At 37.5% G+C, this 23,202-nt stretch overlaps 1 protein-coding gene across 2 annotated transcripts in view; it reads right to left on the minus strand.

Annotated features, from left to right (window-relative positions):
* cntfr (ciliary neurotrophic factor receptor) overlaps window positions 1-23,202 on the minus strand; it is a 238,680-nt gene that overhangs the window by 180,638 nt on the left and 34,840 nt on the right. For both annotated transcript variants that reach the window (XM_008423847.2, XM_008423849.2), the window contains exon 2: window positions 17,281-17,321. In XM_008423847.2, coding sequence (XP_008422069.1) covers window positions 17,281-17,283 — 3 coding nt within the window. In that variant the 5' untranslated portion in view covers window positions 17,284-17,321. The remainder of the gene's footprint in view (window positions 1-17,280; window positions 17,322-23,202) is intronic.

Below are 23,202 nucleotides of genomic sequence, written 5' to 3' on the forward strand. Positions count from 1 at the left end.
TGTGTGTGTGTGTGTGTGTGTGTGTGTGTGCGTGTGCGTGTGTGTGTGTGTGTGTGTGTGTGTGTGTGTGTGCGTGTGTGTGCGTGTGTGTGCGTGTGTGTGTGTGTGATAGAGCAACAAAATGTTGCACTTCAGAAAAGTGTTGCATGCATAATGTGGTCTGTATCTCTCCAAGATATGTACGTCTTGTGCCAGTGATGTTTGCTCATTCTTCATTGTGAAACAAATCAGCCAACATGCATCTTCAGTTACATAACAGTTGCCCTTGGAGAGACTCAAAAAAATAGGAAAAATATGCTTTTAAAAGTCATAACATTTTACATCATCAACCTAACAATGACATAGATTAATGCTTCCAATTTCAAATATTCTTTACTGCATGAATAAAAATGACTAATAAAAAGTTAAACGATTTTCCTTCGTTTTCTTTCTTCTTTACCTCTACACACCAAGCAGGCTGCCCTTTATCTGTGTTGGGAGTGTTTTTACTCGCTACTGTTTTTCTTTCCTGTCTGTTACAGTAAATCACTGCTTTCTTGTTTTCTTTCCTTTCATCATACAAACATTGCTATACAACATCAAAGACATTCTGTGTACTTTAGAGACTACTTCAAGACCACCGCAGAGTGCTGCGTTCCTAGAAATATACAACTGCACAAGGGAGAGATACATATTAGATATTCTTGATGTGATTCAGTGTTACAGCACGATGTTGTGGAGGCCACAACCTATATGAAAAAAATAAATCATTAGGAATTACACCATAGAGAATGTAGTGCAGATATCAACAAGCACAGTGAAAATTAGCATGCACATGTTTAACATAAATTAACACCTGATGCAAAAACAAGACCTCCATGACCTCATGCTTAAATGCTTGACATGCTTTTCTGCTTCTAATTACTCTTGGGCTCGTTATTAATCCTAATACATATCACACAAAATATTTTAATGCCTTCACTAAAACGTCTACCCAAGTCATTTCCAAAACATTTTAATTGTTTTATGCCTCTTTATGAAAAGGGTAATTTTTGTATGGCCGCTTTTTTCCCAGATGTTCTTACTGCATAGCAGTAGTAGTTTATCTCTGCTGATATCTACAGTTCAGAAGTGGGATTTTAGAGAGAGTAACAATTTTTATCAACAGTTGCACCACTTGTGTCATTGGAACGACTCATCTGCTTAATTCTGAATAAGCAGCAACATTCTGATAGGGTAAAACCCATGCCCTTGCTGAAATAACTTATTTGTAAACTATGTAAATCAAACCTGTCAAAACAAAAACAACTTAAGCATCTTTTGGAATTTTGCAGCAGATTTATCTTATTTTGATAAAGCTTTAAGTTGCAGATATCAATTTTAGAGCACACCATTATCTGTTTAAGAAATAGAAAATTAAAAAGAAGATAAGAGCCTTCCGTAAGCAAAACAATTATTTCTACTGCAGCGGAGATGTCACACCTTAGACTTGAGACTATAGTTGCAATAAAAACAGTGCTTTAGTAACATTTTACAACAATGTTGACTAAAGTCATAATGTCAACAGATTCTGTCTTTTCATAGAAAACAAACAACAATATCTTAATAGCCGTTTCAGTGCTTTATACAGAATGTAGATCATTACCTTGACTGAGTTTACCCAAATGCAATCAAGATTTCAAATTCTGGCACATCCCAAATATACTGTGCTGAAAAGCTCAAAATGATAAAGCAGAGAAACGTTTAAGCAATCTGTTCAGCCTTCCTGTTATCTGCTGCAGACTTGCTCTTTCGAATAGCATGAATGAACCGCAGACACGGCTCAACATGTAGAAACTATAGTTTCCTTATGGCTTCTAACATCTCTATTTGAAAATCTCAAGTCTTCTTCTGATAGAAACAACCTCTACATGGAGGGTTTTAACAGACCAACTAAGTAACGAGTAAAGACGTTGTGTTCACAGATCATAAAATGATTGGATATTTCAGTTTCTAACCAGCCAGTCACTTGTCAAACGTCAAAAGCTGAAAATGGGCCAATTTCAGTCAATAGACAATTTCTTTGTGTATTTCTGGATGGAATGATTATTTTTGTGATTTCCATACCCTTTCAGTGGAGCAGCAAGGTGGAGAGGCTGAGGAAATACAGTTTGCTGCATGAGCTAGAACCTGAAAAGGACAGTTTGTTCGAAAACAAACTGCATATCCAATTTAAAAAGTAAATGAACAAATACAATTACTTTGTAAATAATGATAAATGGAACGCAACACCTTTAGTTGCAAAGAAAAGCTCATATTTCGTCATTGTTGCCATTTTCTGTTAGTTTAACTTTGTACGTTTTTCTTGCATACATAAGTGTTATTTTTGCTTTACATGGTCCTATTGAATAAATGACAATATAAAACAAAAATTTGAATACATTGTGAGTACCATGTGCCATTGCAGTTGTTGCTAATCAGAATTTAAAAAATCTGACATATTTTTTAAGCAATATTCTTTCCTCAACAATACCAAATCAGGACATTTTAGAAAACTACTTCATCATGCTATAGATTTTATACCACTGAAAACAAGATTCGTCTGACCATTGTGTTAGCTTTAGAAGATCAGCACAATAAATACTAACAACAAGGACCTTTCAGGAAATGATTCTGTAACTTAGTAAGTTTGAAGAAATTGTTTACGAAAACATAAGCAACATAATAAAAATCTAGGCCCTTAAGGCATTCAGCCATTGAAGAATATTCTAAATAAATGAAAACTCTACAAAAATTTTAATCATGTTCCGAGTCTAAATTTCAGATATACTTTTTTTTTTTTTTTGTCTTGCATTGGTTATTTAACTTGAGTGGTCAACCTTTTTCTATGCTTAATATGACAGAAAACAATCAGTATGAGTCCGTTTTAGCAGGGGGAAAACCGCCTGGTAACCTCTGTGCGCGTAGTGTGCCCCTTCTCAGTCAAGGAGGGTCCTTAGGCAACACTTAAAGCCCAAATCAGTGCTCTTTAAAACTTGTCATCTTCCAGGAAGGCTCGTTTTGCTGTGACATACCCCCCACACCTCTCCTTTCTCTGTCTCTCACTTCCCTCTCATCTCTGCACTGCCTTGAGAGGCTGAAACGTGATATTTCAAGCACCTTGTTTATGCCAAGGGGTCTTTCCCTTTCTCTTCCTTGTCTTTCATTTCCTCCTCTTTCTCATCATCTCTGCTTCTTCCCATTCTCTCCTTTAGCATACTGCAACCATTCTCCAGATTGCTACTTACAGTTCATGCATTTAGAAGGAGCTCTGAGCATTAATATCTCTCTAACTGAAAGCCATGTAGATAACAAGCGGTAAGCCATGGAAAGTTCCCTTCGCTTTTTAACACCGTGTCCCTCCTACCCTCAACAAATCTCATTTCTTCCCTTATTTTTTTTTCCAATTCTACTTTTGGTCTCCTTTTCCCCCTCCCGTACCGCACCCAACCCAAGCACTCGTCTCTTCACTGGCCTCTTCAAAGGTAAAACAGTCTGTCGGCACAACTTCAGGGGAAGAGGACTGCACCTTCGATCAGACACGTCAGCACCTCCATTGCACGCGGATGCGTCAGCACTTCAAATATACGCACCAAGGCGCACAAAACACACATGCACATGTCAGCACCTTCAACAAAACACACACACACACGCACACACACACGCAGGTCCACATGTCATTAGGGAGGTCCACATGGCTCATATAAAAACCCTTCCAGCAGGAACAGAGCAGGAGCACCGAGGGAGGAAACGAAAGGTCGGGGGGTGAGTTACAGCAGAGACAGAAGAAAGGAGGACAAAGGTGATGAAGGGATGACAGAGAGAGAGAGAAAAATGTAGAAAACAGGAAAGATGTGTGGTTTAATATTCACTCGAGAGTCTATTATGTGAGGTGAATGCATATGAGCATGTTGTGGCCTCTTCATCAGCTTTGTATTTATTTTCAGCTCATCTATAGTACATTTTGACACACAGCACAAAAGAACATCAAAGCTTTCTGTCACAATGCTCTGTTGTAAGAATTGCTTCTTTCCATCTCTTCTGTCACAGTCTTTAGTTAACGTACTTAAGCACATTTGTTCAGATAGCTACCTTAAATAAACACTTTATTCACTGTCCAAATCTCCTCTTTAATTTCTATTTTAGTGGGGTGTTAGGGTACATTCAAATTGTGGGAATAAAACAAAAAAATATTTTTTTCAATATTTAAAAAATATGGAATACTTCGGTTCAGGTTTGAGAAAACGTTTTAAGTATCAATTTTGTAATTTTATGATATTTTTCTCAGTTGTTTAAAATTTAAATAAATTAACTCAAAGTAGCTAATAATTTATATGATCACTCCTAGAGATTTCTGTAAAAATAATTATACTTAAGTTATTCTTTTTGTTAATGCATCAGAGTATCTGGGAACTTCTTTGTAATGTGTGACGTCCCGTCGTGTTGGGTATAAATGTAGTGTGAGACAGAAACTTAGTACTTATTGCATCCAATACTAAAAGGGAAAGACATGAAAACATGCCATTCACATCAGAAAATGGCAAACACATATTAGCTGCTCACCTGAACTTGCTAATATCTACCAACCAAAAACAAAAGAAGCCAAAATCCACAAGTTTTGTAAAGAATCTGGTCAATAATCAATTTCAAAATGGCTTTTCCATTTATTGTATTTTATGTTCATTATAGTCCTTTTTGCTAATGTGAAAAACCTTTTTTTTACATGTAGTATAAAAGTGATCAAATTACTCTTCATTAAATGTATGTTAAGTAAAGAATTGTCCAGTTAACCTTTGAAAGATACAATAACTCAATAAAATTAAAAAGCCGTAAGGGGAAGCCATAAAGCAGATGCTAAATTTAACATTGTTAACAGCTAATGGCATTCAGACAGTGATCACAAATTGATCACATATCTGATTATGTAACAAAGATCCTAAAGCTCAGGGTCAGAAGAGGGTACATGATGGAGGAAATGAAAGAAAGTAGAGAAGGAAATGTGGGTTAATGGCAATCAATACCTTCATCACAATACTCAATAACAACACTGCAATGTCATGTTTCCCTGTTAGTGTACAGTTCCACATTCAGCTCTACATAACCTTATCAAAAGGTTGATCTTGCTTCCCTCCAGTAATCCTCATCTTACATTTTTTTTTTTTTTTCATCCAAGTCACTTTTTTTTCCATTATCATGCATAATTGCGGAAAGGATGGAAAAGTAGAAAATACAGAGAGGCTATCCAAGAGGACAATCTGAAGAGAAGTGAAGGAAATAAAGAGGCAGAGGAAGAATGGGTTATTTTTGGCAGACAAGGATAATAAACAGAGATGTGGCACCAGAAAACGCAGCCACAAGAGGAGAGAGAGAGAGAGAGAGAGAGAGAGAGCTCTGTTGCCCGATACAAACAGCCAGAGGAGAAGAGGTAACAGAAATGGCCAACGAAGAGAAAATGTATGATATAATAAGAGAGGGGGTGGCAGATCACAAGAATACAAAACTTCATGTAGGAGGTTAGGCTGGAGATGGCATAAAGATTAGAAAAAAGCGAGAGGTTGAGATTGGGGCATGGGGGGAGACGGTGGGACAGAGACAGTGTGGGAGAGCACTAAAAGAGAACGGAGAGGAGAGCCTGAGAAGGAGAGAGCCTATACCCGGATCAATGGATAGCCTGTCCTCTGCTGTGTCTGCATTTCCTCTGGGCTCTCACACTAAGGCCCTCTAACTACACTTGGGAGTAAGAGTGAGTGTGTGTGCGTGAGAGAGTGGGTTTTATTTTTGCGCCCATGCTCATGTGTGTGAGGAGAGAGAGGAGCTCTTTCTCCACTGGTCATTTCTGTAAATCAGAGGTCAATACTTGGTCTTTCAATGGAAATTTGTAGTTTTCTTACAGAAAACCACGAGTTTGGATCTTGTTCTACGTCTTGACTAAACGCTCTGTCGGAATGATAAGAAAATTCTTGGCGTGTACAAAAAAAATCCAGCTCATGAAACAGAATTAAACCCAAAATTGGATTCACAAGAATTAAAGAATGATTCACAAGTTATAAAGGCATCTAAATAATTAATCAGTGTAGAATAAGCAATTTCACGTCTGATCCACCCTTACATTACGGATGTTATGCTTGTCCAATAGAAATACGGTTCTAAAACCAAAAACATATTTAAAAATGTCCCAGTTTTATGTCTTCACAAATAGAATAGTGGTTCATAAATCTCAAACTGAGTTGTAAAAAAATCTCTCTTAAAATATGTTCAATTCAAATTTGTCCAAATGTGTATGAACAAATGAAGAACTATTGTATTTCTTACTTAAAAACGAACGTCTCAAATATAGATGCAACTCTGTACAACATAAAGAATCCGCCTTCAAATCGGGGTTTCATAATAACAGCTTGGACTTTTTTTTACATCAGATGAGTTCACATACTTACAGTGAGTAGATACATATACTTGAGGCAGGCTTTATTTTGGCAATAAAAGTCATGGCAACTAAACATTTCGAGAACCTCAATAACATTTCTGGGTTTTGTGTGATCATTCAGTATCCAATGCAGCTGATATGTCTGTATGTAGTTGTAAGATCAAAGTTAGTAGGCAGAAGGGTTATCACTCCAAATGATTTTTTTATGTAGGAAAAGCTTCACTTTGATTGTTAAGTCAAGCCAAACAATGCATAAAAAGAAAGGGATGATGAATGTGGAATATAAATAGGGTTTATGTCTTTCAGGGAGTCAATGTGAGCATCGTGACATGTGCAGGCTTGAGGCAGTTTGGCTGACCCTTCTGAATCCTCTGCTCACTGTGACTTACAAGAAGAAAAAAAAAAGATGATGAACGTATCATCCGCTGATCTGATTTCAAAGTCATATCTGAGACTTTTCTGCTGGCTCGCTGAAATAATGCCTACTGAACTTTTCATCTCTTGCTTTGTTAAAATGGAAATTTTACTTCAGCGAATGAACACATTTAATGGGCTTCAGAAGGAAAGCCAGCAGCCTAAAAGAACAGTAGTTGCCTTCTTGCAAAAATCACAGAAGCATCTGTAATGTGTAATCTCCAAAATCACGGGACTACCAATCAATTTAGTCACAGCCGACCGCGGGGCATACCATTTGCCTAAAATGAAGAGCTGTTCCATTGATTACCCTCAAAGAGGATTTCTGTGATTGCGCACAACTCTGGTTTAATTCTGGACACATGGCATTTGGCCAGAGACAAACAGCAGACGACTTGCAGGTAGTCGAAGTAAACCAGAAGAAGGCCGCGGCCACACATCTGACCTGCACAAGGGTATCAGCTCACAGGAGTGTGTGCAGGGGAAAAAAAGAGAGATGGGGTGAGACAGTCTGTGACGAGGTGTGTGCATGTGTGTCCTCCAGCAGCCATGATGCATTAGTGTAACCGGATGCCTCTCCTCCCTTGTGAGCCCTAACCTTGAGACAGACAGGGAGGGAGGCTGACTGCAAAGGCGTATTCTGTTATAAATGAAGCTGTCTTCAATGCCAAATTTGTTGAAGAATAGGCAGCTAAGACACTTCAAGTAATAAAAAGACATTTTAGCAAAAAGACCATTTAGTGAACTACAAAAAAAAGTCAATGCTAAATTTGTTAACCTAAATATGTAAGTCTGAAAGCTATTTTTTGCATTATTATACAAGTTTTTGATATCTATGTGTAAAATCTTATATTTCACAGTTTGTAGTTTCAAATTCAAACTATATAACGCTATACAGCCTGTGTTATTAGTCAGTATGTGAAAGAAGATCAAATCCTTTCTTGTTCAGATATATTTCAGTCGTCGTTTTCTGGAATTAGCACAATGGCTCACCACCCAGAGCAGCACATTCATGAGGGTGGCACGAGCCTCAATAAAATATAACATTCTAAGTTGTAGTGGTTGTTGTAGTATTCCTATAACCTTATTTCACTCTAAATAGTATTCTACTGACTTCTGAAATTGCAATACGGACGCCAGTACTTCTGCCTTTGAATAACTGTAGCTATAATAATCTGACTAACGTCGTATGTTTAATATTGTCTGTGCTAATTACAATTAATCTTGCTCTCTTTTGCAGCCAGTTGATTAGCACCAAAGAATAATTGTGCAGAATTATGTCTTAAAACATAAAATACTAATTTTACTTTTCCGCTGGACTCCGAATAAAGCATTAGTGAAGGGAAGACATTGTATTAAACCCTTTTTTCAAACTAAATATCATTGCGAAAAGCCATGTTATGCCTTGGAGCTTTTTCCTTCATTAAGAAACCTGGGTCATTATTGGCCAAAGTATAAAGAAAATTACAGTTCGAATTCCTCAACTTGAGGAATTCCTCATTTCATAATAATAGGGTTTCATTTCCCATTTTATTCTCCTGCATTAAATAATACCATTCCCAGAGCCCATTAAGATACTTAATCATCACCAGATGAAATACACTCTGCCAAGATAATTATGGTCGACAACATTCACAGATAATTCACAGATAGGATAATTTCTTTTTTTTTTTCTTTTTTTTAAACCTTCACCTTTACGGTTTCACTTGCAGCTGCCAGACTCGCAAGTCTCTCTTAGTGGTCGTAAGCTTGCAAACAAGAAAGAAAAGAAAAAAGAAAAAAAGAGAACAAAAAGGAGATGAAACCACAAAAAGAGACAAAGGGTATAAAAATAGACAGGAAGCTGGAAGAACAATAAATCATTTACAAAGATATGGAGGGTAGGGTCACTGGAGGTTAAATATTCATTATAGGTGTCGAGTCAAAGCTTTTAAGTCTTAGTGGGAAACATTTTTATTTCTCCCCTCATTCCATGTTTACGTTTGCTGAATCATGCATCATAACCCATGTTATAACTCTTTTTTTTTTTTTTTTTCTTCCACCGTCTCTGTGAGGACCTTTTCTTGAGTGCCGGTGGCACAGTCTGAGGTTGCAGTAAATCCAGCTGGAGCCACCATTGGTATCCAGGGCATTGTGAGACACATGGGGGAGAAGCATTCACACTCGCTTTAATTCTAAGGAAATGAAATGAAGGTCGTCATTTCATCCAAGTGATTAAGCTGCCAAACTGGCCATTAGTTGTGGCATTTGTAAAGATAAATTGTGTAATTCAAGTTTTAAAAGTCTCATCTTTTCATTTCACGACAGATGAACAGAGAATTTGTGGGAATATTTTTGGATAGATGCTGTTAAAGACGATAGCTTTGAAAAAAGAAAAATGCCCCTCGGTTCTTGTCTAATTTTCACCTGTTGCTACCCGAATCACAACAATTCCCACTTCTCTGACAGTTTTTCACCTGCATTATTTGTTTCCTTCTGTGTTCTTCCACTCCCCTGTGTCACCTAATTTATCACTCCCCACATCTACTCTCCTTTCCCATTTCCAACCCTCATGTGCTTCTACTTTTTAGCGCCCCCATCCATCTCTCCCCAATCTTTTTCCCTACTCCTTCCTCCTTTTTCTCACTTTGTCTCCCTCTCTACTCTCCGCTGGGTGTCCTGTTCCCTCTCTCTCTGGGACTGCCAGACCTCCTGACGGCTTAGTATTGATCCTTCTATCTCCTCACTAGCCATCTCTCTCTCCTTCGCTCTGTCTTTCTGACTCACTCTCTCTCTCACACACACACACACACACACATTAGGGTGACAAGATAAAAGGGTCTGTTATGCCCCAAGGCAAAGCCAGCTAAACAAGAGACCAGAGGCTCTCAGTGTCTAGTGTGCGTATCAAGAACAGAAACACTTAAACCCAAGGCAACAGACTTGCATCCATATCTCTGACAAGAGCTGTCCAAATTACCATTTGGTATATTTACAAGCTCACTTTTATCCAAGAGTCGAGCTCTGCATGAAAAAATACGAATCAAGAATCCTGGCGGTCTGAACATTCTTATTCTCTTGCCTCAGAAAGCTGAAGGCAACAAGCAATTTTTTTTTGTTTCTTTGAAAGAAATTTTCTGACTAATAGTGCTATTTTTAAATGTTTCCTTCGGGCAGAAACACTTGGGTAACAGTAAGTTCCTTGTGGTTTTGTTTATAAAAAGACACTGTTCGACCAAAGCAGTCTTTGAGAATGTAGATACTATTACATAATAAAAAAGATTAAACTGAGATTTGAGTTCAAATTTGTTGTTGCCGTTGCCGACTTGTACACACCTCATAAGTTTGTTCACAATTTCTAATGCGCCTGAGATCAGGGTTTTATGATGGTTGCTCCAAACAATTGATTTTATTGCCTTTATGCATCCTTGCACCTAATTTGGCATAATGCTGAGAGTCGTCGTCCATTTAGATCTGAAAGTTTGTAAGCTTTAGCTTCGTAGATGATGTCTTAGGTGGATATTCGAAGACATTGTTAACTTGTGTTTTGGCATGGTGTTATTTTCTCACAAAACCATCTATTTTGTTAAGTTCACCACTCCCTCCTGCAATAAACCCTCAAATAACCATGCTGTAGTTAAGCACATGCTTTACAGTTGAGGTTGCGTTTTCCTTGCCAATTTTTCCTTTTTTCTCCAATGTAACAATGGTCCTTTCACACAGTTTGTTGCTGCTGTCTCCAAAGATTATGATATTTAAGTGTATTTGCAATTTTCTGCTGCTTTTGAAGTTATGGCTTCTTCGTGGCTGAATGGTCTTTCAGTTTATGTTTATACAGGACTTGTTTCATCGGAGCATGACACGTTCTTACCAGGTTCAGCCAGCATACCCATGCAACTTTAGTTTTTGTGTGTTGCCTTTATACACACATTTTGCACCAAATATGCTTTTCCCTGTGACACGGGACTCTCCTTCCTGAATTCATTAATGGCTGGACATTGCACGCTCAATATAGTTGCATATAGTTATAGAGACAAGTGTGCATTCTCTGGGTTTTACAGACATTTTATGATGAAACTGCTATTTAATGTTGAGTCACATCTAATTTAGGCCACCGTGTAGGTATTGCTCAGTGTGAAACTTTCTGCTCATTATTTTTGAGTTTTAATGCCATTCTGCTTCTCGCGTCCTAACAGAAATAGTAATTTCTGAAGCAAAAAGGTGGACTTTTCAAACAGTTCTTTGATAGAAAATAGGAAGGACAGATGTTTTTTTTTTGGTAAAACTGTGATCTGTTCTAAAAACAATTTGTGAAATAAAAAGTTATTCTAGTTTTATTATGCCAGACAGTGATTTTGTGGCTTTAATTGGAGCACATCCTGAACTTGAGAGTTCATAATGCCACCTTGCAATCTAAGAAAAGAGAGGATAAAGACAAGAAACATCAGAAAAGCTCTATTTTACATCAAGCAACAAGAAAAAAAATTATATTTGGAGAAAAAGAAAAAAGTATCTCTAAATAGTTAGGCAGGGTGAAAAATACCATTGAAAGATCTGATTGTTTACGTTGGGTGTCTTTTCTCCATGAATTAGGAGAGTTAGGAGAGAATTATATTGTAAGATTGCAATAATATTCAATAAATTAAGAGATGTGATCCAATTAGGCTTGTTTGCCAGATTAAAAGTATCTTTAAGCAGTTTCATAAGCTCATCATCCTGTATTTAAAATGCTTCTCTGATTTGATGTATTATTTAAAATATTAGAATCAAGCGGAAAATCATCATAATAAAATAAATAAAGGGTTAGAGTTTGGGTTAATCTATTTAAAGTGTTTCACTTAGTGAAATGAGTCACTGAAACAAATTAACTTTTTAATAGTATTCTAATTGATTGAATATGACAAAGCATATTGTGAATTAATTCTGTAGTTTTGTGTAGCTGGTTTCCAAAATTAGCGTCCCCGTTTTCAATACTGCACATTTAAACTTTAGTGCTTTTGTTCAGAGCATCTTTTTTAGAAGTCAATCATATTTCAGATGGCAATACAAGCCTAACTTTCCACTGTGCCAGCCCTTGTGCCACGCCGTACACTGTGCGCTCGGAGCTAACAAGAGTCTGTCAGGAATCGATATCTGGCATGAAAAACGATGTGACTTTCAGCTGCCGTGGCCGCATCAATCACACCATTACCATCAGCTCATCTCTCGACACCAACTTGGAGTCATCCTTCCCGCCCTCCCCTCCGAGCTCTCTCCTCAGCTATATCCCGTTTTTTCCTCTCCGTCTCCGCTTCATCCAACCTCTCTTTCTCACTCACTCTCTCTCCTCCTTTTTCCTCCCTCTCTCCCTCCCTGCCAACTCAGCGGATGCCCCTTGTCACAGCTCCTATTTCAGCCTTCTGAAGTTTCCTAATTGATCGCAATTAGAGCTGCTGCAGAGCAAAGCGATGAGGAGGAGGAGGTGGAGGAGGGGAATGGGTGGGCACAGAAACTGAGATGTGGACAGAAAGTAAGCGTGCATGTGTTTTAAATGACACGAGGAAAGTGATAAAAATGAATCATCTTCTTTTAAGGTCATATTCACTGCATATTGTACAGTTATTGTTGCTGCTGGACTAAGTTTGACCACACATTGTTTTTATTGTGGGTGTCAGGAAAGGTCAGAAAATATTATATAAAACGCCAGATGGGATATAGCGGGAGGAAAGGACAAAGGAGAAAGACATAAAAAAAGTGATACTAGGTATAAGACAAAAATAACGGTTAAGTAAACCCAGAATATTGGATTGGTCCTGTTTTATGATGTTCTAGAATTTTTTGATGTATTTGAGTGTGTGTCAAAGTGCAAGAACTTCTCCATTGAAGCAGTATTTAGAGATTTTAGTAATGCACACAAACTAGGGTGGCAATGTGACGTTAATTTTGACCATGTTTAGAAAATGATTTTAGCAACAATCAGAATCTCTGTTTTAATCAATGAGATAAGTGCTTCATGAATCACAATCTTGTTTTAAAAATATGCAATTAGTTTAAAATGTTCTAATAGGAGTCCAAGTAAAATCAGAATAAGTAATTCTTTAATTTGATTACATTTATTCAATTAAAAAAATGACTTCAGTGCCACAGTTAAAGACCAGACCAAATATTTTGATAAAATAAATAGAATTGATCTACATCTTTTTTTGATGTTTATTGATTCTAGCCCTAGAAGCCTTTTTGTAAGCCACGACTTAGAGGTCTGTCTATTCATCTTAGCCATTCTACAACCCAAACTAAGAAGTGCTAAAGATATGAAAACTCAGAAGTAAACAAAGAGAAAGATAAAAGTGCATGACAAGCAACAACACGTTTGGAAAAATTCTTCAGAGGCGGACTGGAACCATTTTTTATTTTTTTTTAAGAAATGTGACAGCCGAGGGTGACAGACAGAGCAAGCAGAAGATTTGTAATAGGCAGATAAAGAGATAGAGAGGCAGAATGACAAAGAGGAGGAATGACAATGGTGCCAAAGCTCCTTCCATCCTTCTTGCAAACATCACTGATCCCCCTTTTTCTCTCATTTAAATTCCTTTCTATTGTCATTTCAATCCTGGCCTAACCCCCACTGCCTGGCAAATACACACGCACACAATCACTCGCAAACACTCACGGACATTAGAGCGCACATGTATTGACCTCCGGCAGCAAGCGGGACAATCCCAAGGCGCAGAGCTCACACATCTCTGATAATCCTTATCAGTGAGCACACGCTGACAGTGTCTGCTGGAAAGAGAGGCTCAAGTTTCACCAGACTGCAGATGTCTGTGAGACCCTATCCATGCTAACATGGGTGGGGGAACGGGGAGCAGCTTGTCACCAAACATCCCCACTCTTGTCAGCCACACAAGGGCAAGCAGAGTAGCACGGCGCTCAGCTGTGCCTTGTCAACATGTATTGTTGACATGGCTAACTTTATTCTCTTCCTCGCCTAACACGGTGCAAAGACTTGTCAGCAGGCATGCTGCTATCAGTAGTGGCCGCTTGAAACATACTCAAGGCATCTAATAGCACAAACAAGCCTGGAGTGGAATGTCTAGTCAGCATGGTTAGGACATGGTTCATTATTACAAATTCGGGGCGCATCATTACCTTGTCAGCACCTCGTTGTCAGAAATGAAAGCTGATCCTGGCCTAAATGCTGCAGAGGCAAGCGGCAAAGGAATTTTTCTAAAAGTAGGGCATTAATAGGTTTGTATAATTTATTTCATTAATGCTCCAGTAATGAAAAATGTCTAGTCCAATATTGGACATAAGAACAAATTATCTAGCATGTGTTGTAGATGAGACACATTCCATTTATCAACAGAATCGGAGTCAGAGTTCCAGAATTAAACGGTTTTTCACAACAGGTCATTTAAATGTAATAGACTGTCAGAGGCAGGGGTCAAAGAGACCCATGGCAGTGATACATTTACTGCAGATTGACTGGAAACATAATAGAAAGAGCTATGACAGAAAGACAAACAACAAGCAATTTATTTGAAGTTTGACAAAACTTCACTGACAAATGCAGTGTCAAGAAAGAGACACTTATTCAATCATAATTATAACAGATACAAATTATTCCTGTATCTAAATGAAAACTACTGCTGTCTATTCTTTCTGAAATGTCCCTCAACTACATCTCTTTGTTTAGAACGTTAACTAGTAAACTCTATTAAGAGTTGTTATGGTGAAAAATGAAAGAAAATTACCCATTCTGAAGAGGAGGGAAATTTATCCTGACGCCTGAAATAATGAGTGAACTTGGAAGAGCTCTCAGGTCATTTTAAATCCATTAGGAAAGAACAGGCTTTTAGGTAACACACACACACACACACACACGCAGATCTGCACACTTGTTGGTGAAACAGCGGCTGACGCAAGCACAGGCAAAGATGAAGAAAATAATTTTTAAAAAACGTACTTGTCATAATTGCAGAACACAAAATTCAATTTCAAAGTCAATTAAATGGCAAAACTCACTTGCAAAGGAGGAAATCAGGAAGTGAAACAGACAAATCAATGCCAATATGATTTGAAAGGAAAAGATGAATCTGTGCGCTATGAGTCTTTCTGAGGGACTGCATGCATGTGTAAAGGTGATTCTGCCGCCCATGCAACCCAGGGAGATCAAAACACAAACTCTCACATTACTGGTGACCCGTCCAGCCCCCCTGCCAGTGCCAACCATCAAAAACATCACCACACGCAGACACACTCATCAGCAGGGGATCCATGCACTTTGCAGAGAAGCATGTCAGTGGGAACTGTTGCGGTGGTCAAAAACAGAAAGGAAGGGTTGCATCTCCATGGGCTGTCTCACATCTACAACTGATGGAGGCTTCTTTAAATGCTAAGTGAATAGTTATGAGGCAGAATATACATCACTCTTTTAGCTATTCCTTCTGATCTCCACTCCCTAACACCAGGATTGTATTGCAGAACCTTTTAGAAAGGATAAATCAAATGGTCAATTTAAAGCTTTTTGGCAGTTTATTATTTAGCCCTCTACTTACAACACTGGAACTCTTTAAATGAAAACTACAGTAATGTCAGCTCATCCCCCTTGTAAAGTTGCTCATTTATACAAACTGTGAAGTAAATACTTCATACCTCTTGACGCCATCTCCAGAGTCCAATAAAGACAAAAACAATGCAAATATAAAATTCCACATCTCATTTAATCAGTAGTGGCCGCTTGAAACATACTATAAAAACACACCTATAAAAACACATTATATGCTGTTCTGAATTTTATTTCCTCTAAAGGTTACCTGTTATTAATTAAACATGAGAATTTCTTTTGGACTGATAAAGAGAATAGTTCTCTAAATTTTGACAAATGTGAGCTATTTATGCCTGTTTACATCTTGTCCTATTGACATTTGCATTACTTATCCATAGTGTCTTTCCATTTTATTGCATAAAAACTAATTTCTTTTTTTTTCTTTTTTGCACCTATGGATTGCATGCATGCAATAGCCTTGACAATGGACTGTTAAATCTCAAATTATGTAAATAACCTTCAACTTCTGAGAGATGTTTTCAGCGAGAGTATTTGTCTCCTCATCATTTCACATATCCAACATTTCTGCATTTTGCTTGTGTCTTGTACAAGCGCATCACTGCAACCACCGGGCCACAAGACAGACGATCCCGAGGGAGAGAATAAATTCTTGAACTTGGACTCAATTATGGCAATGGCTGAAAAGAGATTCTCAGAGTAATTATGCTGCATTACACCTGTTTTTCAGCATAAGCCTAGAGCTTCAGCAGTCTACTGGTTAAATCCACTGGCACAGGGGAAATCTGAGTGGGCGGGGGGGAAAGCACATATGCAATGCCTACCAACCCCAACCCCCGCCCACCTCTCCCTCATCCACCACAATTGAAGACAAGCTGCCCAAAAGCAAGGCTCATAAACTCCTGTTTGTTGTCTGCAGCAGTCAAGTGGGAAACAATTTGCATTTGGTAACTCTTTATGTAAATATCATTCTTCATGTATGTATAAATCTATTATGAACGACTTCAGGCAATTAAAAAAAATAATAATTTATTTTAGTGATTTTTAATTTTAGCTTCAGCTCTGGATGAGTGAATAAAAGTGTGTAAGCGTACTATCCTTGTTCAAAGTAGTGCGGCAGGCTTGGACTTCCCTGTATGTAACCCAATAGTCCTGAGGTGTCTGAATGCGCTGCAGTGGCCTGCATGGAATCTGGATATCTGTCTACATGTGTGTCCATGCCGTCTGCATATTTCGTGTATGCGCGTGTGTGTGCATGTGCATGCATGTACAGGCATGCCAGAAAGTTCCTCCCGGGTGGAGGGTAATATCTGCATTCCAACTTTTTCTGTATCTGACCGTCGACATATGTATGTCGCAGGCATTTCTGGTCAGAGGAACTTTATACGGCTCCCCAGAGTTCTTTCAACACCGACCGCTCCGCGCACACACACTCAGACTCACACATCCTTCTGCTGACACATGCATGTCACCACGGCAACCAGATACAACCAAAGATGTGATATTGACAGAGTAGCAACAGTACCGGTGGTCTCAGAGGCTCCAAACGTACAGATTTCCCCTAATCATTTTAGAGAAAAACACTTGAGAATCTTGAAAATTCTACCAATCTTAGAGTGTAGGGTTATTATTATTATGTACCAACAATTGTACACACTGTGAGTTTTTTTCTCACACGTGGCTCGCATTGTTAACTTGAACTTGAGTGTTTGTTGTGAATGTAAGCTGTTTCAAAAGAATAAAAGGTTTTAGAATTGATGGAACAAAATCATAAAATGTTGCAGCAATAGCTTATTGAGAAGATTTTTTTTAATCATTCAAGGTTTTCACTCTCAAAAACTGTGAAAAAGTTCAGAAATACAGAAAGGGAAAAAAACAAACTTTCATCCATGTAAAATCCAAAGACAAGAATGAGACTTACCATAGACCAGGATAAATGTTGGCTGCGTCTTCCTCTTCACCCTGTCAGATAAGACATAGTTAATCATTATGTTCAGGATTTGGGGTTCAGTCTAAACGTATCTCATCTGGAAAATGATTCAGCAGAAGACAGAAAAGAGGATTTAATAACTAGCCACACAGCTTAAAAATAATGCAGAATTTAAGGATATCCAGCAACAATGCCTTGCAAAACATGTTCAAAAAACTCAAATGTTTTCACATTTTGTCATTTTACAACGACCAACTTTAGTGCATTTACTGAGATGTTAAGAAAGTGTTAGATAAATTGCTGGATAACTGCGTAGCTGAAGGAAAGATAATGAATGAATCAAACAAATTAGGGAAAATCACATCACACTTTTCAGATTGTGTGAACTCTTCCAACTTGGAACTCAAACATATACATTTCTGAATAGAAATGCAGAATCAGTTTAGCCTTTCATCTGTCTAATAAAAACATTAAAATCAACAAAAAGTGGACTGAGGCGGCTTAAGCTCCACCACAAATGAACCAAACTTATGTAGTGATTTATAATTGGCTGAACAGAGAAAACAACCACACCTTTATTTTTTATTTTTTTGAAAAAACAAAAGCAATTCAAAATTATGTATGACAATGTGTCTGTTTATCACATATAGCACAAATAAACACATAATATTAAAAAGTTGTAAAGTGACAACAGGAACACAATGTGTTAACACTCTTGCAAGGCCTTGTAGCATCTATTGTTTTCTATATCTTTTTTATTGCAGAGAGAAAATAATATTCAGCTATGGACCGCATACGACGCTGGAGGGAGATGCATTGTCCCTCGAAAAATGTTGCCACACCCCCAAGGAGAAATATATTTTTTATATAGATATTAAATTTAAGTTTTGGTTTAGGTGGTAATGGGGGAAAAAAAGTTAAACTAATGCTTTCAATACTGAACCCTTTGCAGCAGCCTTATCTCCACAGTGCATTCGCCATTTCTATCCATCTGGTTTCAATTCTTTCCACCTGCCCATCAGTCTGCAGCCATGGATAGGTGAGCCTATTACACGCTTCTCACACTGTTCAGTAGACACACTTCTACATGCATGCGCACACCTCCACTCCCACAATATACACACCAGCTTTTACTTTATGGTAATTTAACTTGTCATGCACATCAGCCAAATCTGCTCCTCTTTAAAACGGCTGTTAGTGAAGCCACATCAGGGCCCTGATGAAGTGATTCAGCGTCCAGAACGAGGAGCTCAAACAACCACAGGGCACAGAGTCATAGCATATATTGTGTTTTAGAATACCATTCTAACCTTAGGAGTTCTCAGAAGAACTTGGAGCAGAGTTCCAGATAAATAAAGTGAAATTAAATGCAGGTAGGCAACCCAAGTCTGACTTGCTTACTTGTTTAACTCAAGAAGCATTAAATGTACAGACATTCTATGAATGAAAGGTAAAATTATTAACTATCTGCTGGAAAATTATACACTTGATCCTAAATTTCAAGATTTATTTGAAGATACGTTATCAGTTAAAAGCCAATTATAATGTGATTTGTCATTGCAACAGCACATTCCTCATATTTAATCCTAGGCATGAAAGAATTAAATCCCTAGAGGGTGAGAATGTTTTTTTCCCCTTTTACATAGTCTTTAATTGATGTCTTTTCATAATTTATTTAAAACGTTTTAAATATTTGTTTTTATTCTAACATGTATTTTATATTAAATGTGATTTAATTTAACTAAATTTGATAAGTAACTAAATTAGTTACCTATCAAATTATGTGTTGCGCTACCACATAAAATCACAAAAACATCCATTACAGTTGTTGTACAATGACAAAATATCTGGGGATTTTATGAAGCATATTGCTCGTTTTTATTCACCTATTGCCCATTACCTATTGCAGCACAGAGTTAAGGGTCACCATCATATATGTAACTCAGGGCATCAGTGTCTTCAAGGCTATTTATTTCTTTCCACAAACCCTGTCCCAGGCCAAGGCTGCCTGTTTTGCTTGCAGACAAAAGAGGAAATAAATAAATAAATAAAGGCAAAATGAATTTGCTGATACTGCTGAGCTCCAATGTTGCAGGATGTGCTATCATGTGAAACATCACTTTTTAGTCAACTACACACTTTCTCTGCACACACAGTGTTTATTACACCTCAATCCACCTCTCAGGTTGTCTTGACCTGCTTTGCTCTCCGTCTCTTTGCCCCACTATGAGTTTTTCAAGCTCCAAAAGCACTTTTTGTCTATTTATGTTGTGTCAGTGTTACCCCAGACCTTTCAGTTCAGCAGTTCCTGAACCCTCTGTGTGACACGTTAAGCTTCATGCAAGCTGAGAACAAACAAATATCGTCAGAGCTGAATAATAATACAACAAAGAGCACAAAAATAAAACCAAGTACATCAGCAAAAAAAAAAAAAAAAAAACTCCCATAGGCCTCTTTGCAGCTCCAAAGAGGTTGCATTAGCAAGCAAGTCTAAAATTGTTTACCAGAAAACTGAATTGTGATCATGCAAGAAGAAAAAAAAAAAAAAAAATCAAGAGAATAAGTGAAAGGGCTAAATACGCTGTAGCTACGAGAGAAGGGATTAAAATAGATTGGAGAGAGTATGAATAGTGAGAGACGACTCTCAGAGATAATTACACACTCAGCATGTATCTTTTCACCACCCCAATAACAGATCACATGGTTTCACAGCCAGACACACCAAAAGTCCATTCCCATTAATAATATACAGTCACAGAACTATGGCACATGAGTATGGGAGAATTGTTATTTGAAAGGGCAAAACTTGATAAAAAAAAAAATCTTTGAATCACGCTGCAACATTTTGATTTATGGAATACTAAAATTAGTAAGATTGGTCTCCAACAGTGGCAGGGCTGCTTGCCTCGTTTCCTGGTCATATAATACACTTTGCAAACAGATGTTTAAGCCGCCAGCTAAAAGATGGGATTATGTGCATGAAATTTTCTGCTTCTTTTCGTCGATAATCAGAGGGAAAAAAAGACTTTTGGGAAGAGTATATGATTCATTCACTGACATACAGGATGGCTGATGCTGTTGCTGTAGCACTCATTCAGTCCAAACAGAAAAGTGTGAATTCATTATCACAAAAATTGTTTCAACTTTATTCAATATCTTCATATTGTACCGATTTTCATCAGTTACAACTGTAAGACAAACCTGACCCATCAGTACCCCATATTCCTGCCTTATTTCACTTTCTGAATACATCTTTACAGTCGAGCCTGACAAATTATGTGTGCAGTGCAATAACGCTCATAATCGCCATCAAATATTATTAAGGCTGACAGTGGCCTAATACAAATTCCTGAAGTATACAGATAATGGAAGGTTTATCTACATCATATACAACATTGTAATGGCACAAAGAAAAAAAAAAATATTGGAAAATGTTTGCAAGCAGTTTGCAAACTTGTCGTCACAGGAACTAGAAACATTAACCGTACGTTTATGAAGTTAGTCAAAATATGATGTCTTAGGGTGGGGAACCTAAATGCAAAGAAATAAATCACAGCTTGTGAATTTTAGTTAAGTACATGTTAGGTACATTTTTGTGCAAGTATGTGCATCATTCACGCGCCACCATTTTGTATAGCACAAGTATATTGGAATAATGTGTGAAACATAATCTGCTACCTTTGCTATATTACACCACATCAGTGGTGTTGGTTTTTTTGTTTTGTTTTGTTTTTACTTTTATGTACTCATTACTTGACCATCTGGAGGCCAGAGGTAAATGTTTTATGTACAATATGAGTTTTTAAATTAAAGCAACTTAATTGATAGCTTTAGGAAACAGGTAAAGTTCCCCTTCTATGTCAGTCACTTCAAGGGATAAGCATGCAGAGGTGAGTGAACCTCCAATGCAGACAGAACCTCTGCATACTAATTATGAGATTAAGAAGCATAATTGTACTGAAATTTGCCCCAGAAATTCTACATTTTTAAAAGTTTGGCGTCATTGTAATACTTATTTCATTAGCATTACAATGCTAATGAAATAATGCTTTGCTGGAGATTAAAATTTCAGTCATTTATTTCAGCAAAGCTACTACCATCACATGCATAGAAATGCATACTGATGTTATGTATCTTTGTTCTCCAATAAAAAAGGCAGTTATGCAATAGTCTCAAAGGTGATATATTAACAGGCTTACATACTTAGCGACCATTAGAGTAACCAATTAACCTAAAATCCACATTTTGGGGCTGTGGGAGAAAGCCAGAGGCCATGGAGGGATACATCCACCTGGAGAACATGCACACTCCATGCAGAATGGCTCCAGATAGAAGTGAAACACAATATATTCTTGGTAGAGAACAGTGCGGACAACTGTCCTGCAATTAGCACGTAAAATAACATAAAAGTTGCATTCACCTTATCCAGAGTGGAAATAAGTTGGGATAAAAAGCTAAAGTCAAGACAGACAATTTTAAGGTTATGCTTGCATGCTGCCCCTTTAAATCAATGCACTTAAAGAAGTCCTAAAAGCAACTGAGCAGAGCATTGTAGGAAATCCAATACGAATTTAGCTGGCAGCTCACCGATTATTTACTTCTTCCCTCTTTCTTTTTTTGTTCTCTCGGAGTGAGGCCTATAATTAGCCAACTGCAAGAAAAGGTTAGGAAAGAGTGTGGAGAGACACTGTATTTGACTGCTGTTATAGTTAAAGGTAAGATCCTTTAAAACATAAGGCTGTCGAATACATTCAGCAAAGTACACAAAGGTCAAAGGCAAGATTGTTTCTTACAAAACGGCAACATATTTATGCACTCTGTCTAAAACAAGCTGCAGCATAAGTGCTATCAAATATAAGCTATCCTACTGGATTTAAAAAATCTGCAATGATAGAGTAGAGATGCCCAATCTGTGCCACTAAGCAGTTTTCTAAATCTCATCTATAAGTGCTAAAGTGAACAGCTGTGTCCACAGAAATAGTACCAGAGTGGTGGCTGAAACAGCATCTGCAAATTCTCATCGGTAAAAGAGCACATGGGACATAGAAGTACAAAAGAACATAAACAGGAGCAGGAGGATCTTAATCTCTAAATTTGCAAGTCATCTTACAGGTCATAAAAAAAATTAAATCCAATTATATGATGAAATCCTTTGATATAAATTTTTTTTTTCACCTTTCAGATTTAGTTTCATTTTAACTTCTTTGTCGTAGTGAAATGAATGAGGCCATTAAACAAAGCTGATCGGAAAAGAGAACATGAGAAGAAAGAAGTGTTTAAATGACCATTTCATTTTTTTAGGAGGAAAAAAACTAAATTGAAACAAACCTGACCCTATATGAAAAGATAATTCTCCAGACAAATAAATTATGAAATAACTGACCAGATTTTTGGGGTCAGAGTATGTAATTACACGCAGGCCTTAGTCCAGATCTGGAGAATTATAAAACCATAGAATTCACTTAAACGCAACACACCATACAACAATCCATAGAAATTTACAAACATATTAGAAACAGAGTCTTTGGAATATGTCAATCTGGAAATGTTACAAACCAATTTTGAAGTCTTTAGGATGAAAGAGAACTACAGTGAGTTGTGACCCACACAACATGGAACAGTGGTGAACCTTATCAGGATTAGCTAGCTAACGATCATATGAGCTGTTGATATTCAGAAAGTAAAGGAAGAACATCACCCAAGGCATGTCGGTCTTCACTTGCCTCAGTCAGTGCTTATGATTAAAAAAAAATAAAATAATTTTATTAAAAAAGAGGCTATGCAAAAATAATTGGATCCTTGGTAGAGTCCTAAGATTAAATCCACAGCTGACCAAAAGGAATACCAAAATCTGACTAACATTTTCCAAAAATCGTCTTGACAACCCACAAGACCACTTTTTTGTGGTCCTAG

The sequence above is a fragment of the Poecilia reticulata genome, linkage group LG12 (assembly GCF_000633615.1).
Source record: "Poecilia reticulata strain Guanapo linkage group LG12, Guppy_female_1.0+MT, whole genome shotgun sequence".
NCBI classification, from domain to species: Eukaryota; Metazoa; Chordata; class Actinopteri; order Cyprinodontiformes; family Poeciliidae; genus Poecilia; species Poecilia reticulata.